This window comes from Lactuca sativa, chromosome 5 (assembly GCF_002870075.4).
Source record: "Lactuca sativa cultivar Salinas chromosome 5, Lsat_Salinas_v11, whole genome shotgun sequence".
Lineage (NCBI taxonomy): Eukaryota > Viridiplantae > Streptophyta > Magnoliopsida > Asterales > Asteraceae > Lactuca > Lactuca sativa.
The window spans coordinates 126,146,347-126,154,948 of NC_056627.2; the positions used below are offsets into that span (position 1 = coordinate 126,146,347).

The 8,602-nt window shown below is 35.0% G+C and overlaps 1 protein-coding gene across 1 annotated transcript; it reads left to right on the forward strand.

The window, feature by feature from the left end:
* The first annotated feature begins 4,700 nt into the window (after positions 1 to 4,700).
* Positions 4,701 to 5,205, forward strand: LOC111881462 (uncharacterized). The gene is made up of 2 exons (XM_023877854.1): positions 4,701 to 5,025; positions 5,126 to 5,205. The coding sequence occupies exons 1-2, from the start codon at positions 4,701 to 4,703 to the stop codon at positions 5,203 to 5,205; spliced, it is 405 nt and encodes a 134-aa protein (XP_023733622.1).
* The last annotated feature ends 3,397 nt before the right edge of the window (positions 5,206 to 8,602 follow it).

Below are 8,602 nucleotides of genomic sequence, written 5' to 3' on the forward strand. Positions count from 1 at the left end.
CCCTTTCTCGTGATGGTAAAAAACACTCTGCTTCCTTAGGAATGGAAGAGGGAGCAGCAGAACCAGCCTTGGTCCCACTTGAAGAGGATCCATCAAGAGACTTTACCTTGCGAATCTTTGAGGGAGCCTTCCTCTTCTTCCCTTTCCCTTGTCCAATTGCCAGAACAGGGTTAGTTGCAGTAGGAGTAGAAAGAACATTTTTACCTTTGAGACCAATTTCAGCAGTCCTCAAAAGCCCTTGAAGTTTGCTAAGTATGACCTCTTCCTTGTTCATATGATAAGTCATGTGGAACTGATCATAACATGGAGGTAAGGAGTGTAAAATGATATCTATAGCCAGCTCCTCAAGGAAGTTCACATTTAACTTTAGCATCTGGTCTACAAACCTTTGCATTTTCTACAAGTGGCCCGTGATGGGTTCACCATCCTTCATCCTGGTTGTTATCATGGAAGAGATGATTTCATACCTCTCTTGACGAGCACTCTGATGGTAACTTTCCATTATGTCCTGGTGCATCTCAAAAGGTATAAGTCCACATAGGACTTTTGGAGTTCAACTGACATAGTGGCAAGCATGATACAAGCTACCTTGATGGCATCCTTCCCGTGTGCCCTAAACTCAACAATCTCCTCAGGAGTAGCATAAGACTCATCGATTTCTTTAAGCTCCTTGTCTTGGACATATTCCTTGTCCTCATAGAGATTGACCATCCTAATGTTGCTAATCCAGTTACTGAAGTTGGACCCATCAAAGATGACTCTCTTACATAAGTTCATGAGAGAGAAGGAGCAAGTAGGGTTTGATCCAGAAGCAATGTTGGAAGACATCTGGAAAGGACGAAGGACAAAGTTTAGATTAGATAAGAGTCCTTAATATAACACCAAAAATGAAATATTAAGGCTAGGACGCAACACAATATTTTAAAATTTGGAAGAGGGTTGCTGTAATCCAACTTGCAAAATATTTGAAGGTAGGTAAATGATGATTTACCAATTTCCACCATGAAAAACGAAATTGATTAATAAGTTTTAATTGGATTAAAACCCCTAGATCCTTTGAGATTCATTGAACAATTCAATGTCATGTTTGAATCTCGATGATGCCCTTTAGGTTTGTGACTGGGATACCAAGGATTACAAACAAGGTCTGAATAACCATACAAAATGTGCTTGGTACTCCCGATGTCATTTATCAGAAAATCAATTTGCCAATTAACCACACACGCTCTATTGATCTTATGATAAACATCGAGTCACCCTTTGCCACCCTTACTAGTCCAAGTTAATGTGTCGGTTAACCAGACACGCTCCATTAACGACTTGGCAAGGTGCAAAGTGCAATTTTCATGGATTAGCATCAATTTCACATTTTCCTAAAGTAACTAAGATTGGGAATTCAATAAAAGGTTTAGTTGCTTTATAATTATCGTTATTCTTATTGAGAATTAATGTCCTATCCTACCCATTCGGCAAACGACCCTCCACTAGTCAAGGAAGCGGTGGGTGAGAGTGGACACCCATTAAATTGCCATTTTATAGGCAGTAACCTTATACCCCCACCCTTATGGCTCGGCTTCGTGAACGAGGCCTACTAATGGTAAAACTGACTTGATCTTATACACAAACACACACATACACATACACACACACACACACACACACACACACACATATATATATATATATATATATATATATATATATTATTAAACTTATAATACTATAAAGTATAAGGGTTGAATTTTAAACTTTTAAAATTCTAGGTTTTAGAATTAAATTATCTTAAGTGTGACTTTACAAATTCCAAAACTTGTTGACAAGTTTTGACACTATTAAATAGTTTAATTTTCTATAACTTACAAGTTTTAATGACTTTTCTGAAAAAGACTTTTGGAATTCCATAACTTGAGGACAAGTTATGGAGTCCATTAAAAGGCATTTAGATCAACAATTAAGCTAATAAGAAGTTTCAAATAATTTCTATGATCAGGACAAACTCATAAGAAAAGATAATTCACATCAACAATTTTCAAGAAATCATATAAACTAATTTAAATCTTGAAACTTTGACAATTATCTTTTAAGAGAAATCTCCAGAAAAAGTCCTAAAATTTTAGTCCAATTTATGGAAAAGTCCCAAAATAAATTTTATTTACAGAAAAGCACAGGATACTAGTTAAAACTTCGAGAAAACCCTTTTCTGCCGGTTTCGTAGATTTTGCCGATATTCTGTCATTTTTCGTTAGTTTGCTCAAAATTTTGGGACTTTTCCGAAAATTACATAATAACCAAAATATTGGGACTTTTTTGAAAATTACCATGAAATTAATGGATATTATTATTAACAAATCATTTATAAACGTAAAAAATATGTTTATTATAAAAAAAGGAAATACATTTGTTGCTAATTTCTAGAAATAAATTGATGGCCTAAGTACTCCTCTGTTGCTTCCTAACCACTCAAACTCTCTACGTTCTTCCTATGCATTGTTGTGGGTATGATGGTGAAATGAACTTAGTTAGCATTCCTCTAATGTTGATGTTCCTCTTATGTTGTTTAACCTAACTACCAACCAAGATTCATACCTTACATGATAGCAACCATCGGCTAACACACATCTATAAAATATGAAAAGTGAACCATGAATGATAATTTATATGGAAACACGTGAATGGTGATTATCTATTTAAATTTTCATTCAAAGCTTACTTTTTACTCTAAATGGATGTATGTAATTTTATGGTTGTTACCGGGTAATGTTTGGAGGTTAGGTGGTAGTTAGGTTAAAGAACATAATGAAAGATCTATATGTTTGTGTAATGATATTTTCTAACAACACGTGATCATATAGCATCATGCCTAATAGCAAGTAGTCACTTATTGATTGTGTATTAATAAATATTATCAACTCTTGTATTGGTCACGCCTAACAGAGTATTTTTCACTATGACACCCACAACGATACATAAGAAGAACATATAGACTTTGAAGTGGTCAACATACTACAGAGAAGTACATAGTCGACCATTATATTCATACAAATTAGCAACAAATGTATTTCCTTTGTTTATATAAAAATATTTTTTATGTTTATAAATGATTTGTTAATAATAATATCCAATAATTCCATAGTAATTTTCAAAAAAGTCCCAATTTTTTGTTTATCGGGTAATTTTCAGAAAAGTCCTAATATTTTGAGCAAACTAATGAAAAGGGACAGAATACCGGCTAAATCTACAAAACCGGCCAAAAATGGATTTTTTTGAAGTTCTAGCCGGTATTCTGTGCTTTCATGTGAACAAAAATTAGTTCGGGACTTTTTCATAAATTAGACTAAAATTTTAGGACTTTTCTGGAGATTTCCCATCTTTTAATTGGAAAAACATGATCATTACCTTATGAAAAAATAGGTTTCATGGTTCAAAAAACAGTTCGGGGTAATGATCCTAATCCAATTTCAGGCCAAAAGTCGAATATCTGCCCACTGGAGCACCAACTCGGCGAGTACATGAACTAGACTCGTCGAGTTGGTCGTTTAACAAAGGGACTCGGTGAGTCACCCAGTGGACTCGGTGAGTTCACTGGGCAGAAGGTAGAAATTCGATGTTTTGCACTTTGAAAATCCATATAACATCAAATATAATAGAAAACAATCCTAGGTTCTCATACCACTGATGGGTTTTCAGCATCCTAACAACCTTAAGGTGCACATACAACCCTGAATGATTTGGATCTATATTTTCTCTAATTATACATACAAAATGATTTTCCAAAGCATTTCCCTAACTAGCATACAAACATAGGTACTAGTATAACAAAAATCTAGTTAGAACACATGCCTTTTCTTGTATCTTGATTCCTTGGACCTTTAAGAGCCTAGCACCCCAAATGTGATACCTCAAATGCTTCACACAACACCACCAACAATAAAGGACGTAAGAGAGAATAATTGCACTCAAAATCGGCTACGGCTCTTCCAAGAACACTAAGGTATCTATTTTATGAGCTCATGGATTTCTTAACAAAACTAAGATTACACCATGTAAACCCTAATGTGCATGACCATGGATCATCCATGGGTTCGTTACATGGGTTTAGCCTAACATAAGGAATCATGGATCATTGTCCCACACCATAAGAATGAAAGATTTACCAAATCAACCCTTTATATTTAATTAATCTCTTTTGATCACAAAATTAAATCCAAATTAATTCTTGATCGATACTAATTAAATAATATGATTTCATATTAATATATTAGAACTTATAATATATTAATAAATCATAAATATCATTTTCTCATAAGTCCATCCTCACAAATTGTTTTGGTGCCATGCAACCCAAATGGATCATGCTACTCTTGGGTCAAGTAAATACCAATTATAATTATGGTTTTAGACACTAAATCCAATAGTTTCATGCATTATTCTTGCCAAAAAAATTCCTGATCTTCAGTGGGATCTGGAACTCTTCACTGCCTTTGACATGATTGAACATAGTATTGAAAGATTTGAAACTGTTCGAGCTCTTCATGCCTGTAAGATGGAGAAAACTGGAAATGTGAGCACTCATTTTCTCAAGATGCAAAGTCATTTGGATCAGTTGGAGATATTGGGGTCTCCATATCCACTAGACTTGGCCACAGACTTAATTCTGAACTCATTGCCTAAGTCTTATGATACTTTCATCATGAAATACAATGAATGGCTGGGATAAACCTATCTGTAAGGTGCACGGTATGCTCAAAACTATAGATAAAAACATACCATGGAAAACCCCCCAAGTGCTCATGATCAGGGCGAGACAAGACAAAAAGAAGAAACAAGGCAAGAACTCCAAAGGGAAGCCACAAGCTGGAAAGGGCAAGGGGAAGAAAGATCCCCAAAACCCACCACCTAAGAAGAAGAAAAATGTGGCTAAATACAACACATGCTTTGAGTGTGGTTTCGTGGGGCATTGGAAAAGGAATTCTCCTAAGTACCTTGTGGAGTTGAAGAACAAGAAGTTTTGGGATGGAATTTCAAGTATATCTGTTTTCATGATTTAAGTGCTAATGTTTACTTTTCATCAAATACTTGGGTATTTTATATTTGATGTGGAACTCATATATGTAATTTGTTGAAGGGGTTTCAAAAAAAACTAGGGAACTAAAGACGGATGAGATGCTTTTGCATGTTGGTAATGGAGCACGTGTTGCACTCTAAACGTTTGGATATTTTGATTTGTGCTTACCATCTAGTCTGTACTTAACATTAAACAATGTGTTTTTAAATACTTCTATCACTAGAGATATTATCTCAGTTTCACATTTAAGGAAATCTGGTTATGAATTCAAATTTATTGATGATAATATTCATTCCTTATTTAAAGGAAGATTCTATTTTTAGGCTAGACCAATAAATATAATTTATGAGATGACCTAAATGAAACTTCAAACGAAAATTCCCTTTATCATGTTAACACCATAAGGATCAAACAAGGTTTGAACCAAAGATATCTCTGGCATTGTCGCCGTCGACACATAAACAAGAGGCTAATATCACAACTTCAAAAGAGTGGACTTTTGGGGGAAAACGAAAGTGAGTCATTTGACATATTTGAGTCTTACTTATGTGGTAAGATGACAAAGTCCCCTTTCTGTGGAACTAGTGAAAGGGCAAGTGTTTTATTAGGCATCACACACATTGATGTATGTGGTCCTTTCAAAACAATGTCAAGATATGGTGAAAGATCTTATATGACCCTCACTAACGATTTCAGTCGATTTGGTTATATGTATTTGATGAAACATAAACACGAAGCATTTGATAACTTTAAATTGTTTCAAAGTGAATTTGAAAGTCAACTCGATAAGGCTGTCAAAGTCCTTCGTTCATATAGAGGTGGTGAGTAATTAAGCCAAGAGTTCCAAGATCATCTTAGGAGTTGTGGGATTATCCCACAACTTACTCCACCCTGAGCACCATAGCTTATTGGTGCATCAAAAAGAAGAAATCAGATTTTACTTGATATAGTCTGATCCATGATAAGTAGGAGTACTGTCCCTTTATCCTTTTGGATTTATGCCTTACTCACCAAAGCCCGTATCTTGAATATGGCACCAACTAAGAAGGTAGACAAAACACCTGATGGGATGTGGTATGGGAAAGCTCCATCCCTATCTTATATGAATGTTTGGGGTTGGGAAGCCTATATTAGACAAGACGCTTCCAGGAAACTCTAGCATAGGTCTACCAAGTTAATCTTTGTAGGATATCCTAAATATTCTATATGATATTACCTCAACATCCCTAGTGAGAATAAGATCTTTATTTCATGAAAATTTGAATTCTTGGAAAGAAATTTTCTAATGAATGAAACAAGTGGCAGGTGCGTAGAACTTGAAGAAGATCAAGAACCACGGCCTAGTGCAACTCAAGTTGGCACTAATACTGAATAAGAGGTTGTTTAAGATGAAGATGTCATTACTCTTCAACCTGTTGAAACACAAGGCTTTCGCATATCCGGTAGAATTCTTCAAGAACTTCATAGATATGGATGCCTCATTAATGAATGCTTCATGATAATGAATGTTGATGATCGTGTCACTAACCGAAATGCAACGGCAGCTCCTAAATATGACAAATGGCTTGAAGCCAAGGATGTTGAGATGCAATCCATGAGAGAAAACTAAGTTTGGGATTTGGTTGAACTTCCTCCCCAATGTAATACTGTATGGAGTAAGTAGGTCTGCAAGAAGAAGACTGACATGGATGCCAATTTACACATATTCAAAGCAAGACAAGTTACTAATGGATTCACTCGAACCCAAGGGGTTGATTATGATGAACTTTTTTATCAGTTGCTATGATTAAATCTAGTAGGATACTACTTGCAATACGTGTATATCATGACTATGAGATATGGAAAATGGATATCGAAACTGCTTTTCTAAATGTACACTTGGAAGAAGATGTCCATATGGTTCAGCCCGAAGGTTTTATCGAGATAGATCAAAACGATTAATAGATTTAAGTAAAAGTACATATATTGAAAAAGTCTTAAAAAGGTTCAAGATGGAAAACTGTAAGATAGGAATTGTACCTATAGTGCATGACACAGTACTAAGTTCATCCCAATGTCCTAGCACAAACGTTGAGCTAGAAAAGATGAAAGATGTTATGTATGCTTAGGTAGTTGGATCCATAATGTATGCCACGAATTGCACAAGAATTGATATTGCTTCTAGTATGAGCGTGACAAGAAAATAACAACGAAATCCAGGGGACAATCACTGGATAGCTATGAATAGCATCCTTAAGTACTTTCATAGAACTAAGGATATGTTCCTCGTCTATGGAGGCGTGGAAGAAAGCTTAAGTGTAAAGAACTACACCGATGCTTCCTTCACACCAAATTGAGATGATTGCAATTCACATTCAGGATATGTTTTCATTATCAATGGGGGTGTAGTGTCTTGTAAAAGCTCCAAGCAGAGTGTTGTTGCAGAATTCACTACAGAATCCGAATACATCGTTGCTATAAAATCTGCACAAGAGGCTGCTTAGATGAATAAATTCATTAGAGATCTAGGTGCGGTTCCATCCATTCAGGATCCCCTAGAAGTAGTAAGTGACAATGAGGGTGCAACTACTTTGGCAAAGGAACCCAGATCACACAAGAAGACCAAGCACATTAGCCGAATATTGAACTTCATTCAGTATAAATTTAATGATGGTGATATCAATATTCGCATAGTTCACACTTATCAAAATTTGGCGGACGCTTTCTCAAAGCCCCTTCATGAAGCAAAGTTTGGTGGACCCTTTCAAGATCACTTCATGTATCGTTGTCATGAATGATACTTGATAAAAGGTAATATCTGTATATGATTACCACCCTAGATACATATATGGGTCTTAAGTGTGGAGAGTTATGTGCTTTGATATAGTCAAATGTTGTTCTTTAATTAGGCAGTTATAAAGTCTATCATCAAGTATGATATAAACCATGCATGAGGCATATGTAGTCAAGACGAGATTTGTTACACTTATTCGCTAGGAGTTAGACATCTAAGGCCATATGTAAAGTTGAACACTTAAATGAGATTGACGGGGATCTATATCTCTTGTTCAACATGATATCTGTAGCAAATGGAAAACTGATAAACTTACCTTATACACTAATTGTAGCCTTGGCCTTGTGGAAATTGGGTGTTAATAGAATGGCACAAAGTCTTATGTTGATGGGGGCAGTGCAATGTTGTTAGATGTTCACCACTGTCTATATCAATCTAATATGAGTCTTGCATAAGTGGGAGATTAAAAGATATTGTATGCTCAAGAGTCATTAAAATCATATTGTTAATTAACATATGATCCTAAGGGTCACACTAACAATAACTTGATACAATTGATTATTTATTAGAAATCGATTTTAATAAATATTCATAAACTTTTATAATAAATTGGGAAAATATTTATTTCATGGAAATAATTATTTTACAATAACAAGTAACATATTATTTCATACGGTATGAATTAATAATTCATGTACATTATTTTGGCCTTGAAAGACTCTTTGTCTTTTTTTCTAAAAGTTTAAGTTTATATCTTATAAAGA

Coding starts and splice junctions, on each gene's coding strand:
- LOC111881462 (XM_023877854.1), top strand. CDS start 4,701: ATGAATGGCTGGGATAAACCTATCTGTAAGGTGCACGGTATGCTCAAA. Junction 5,026..5,125: donor GTTTTGGGATGGAATTTCAA/GTATATCTGTTT, acceptor AATTTGTTGAAG/GGGTTTCAAAAAAAACTAGG.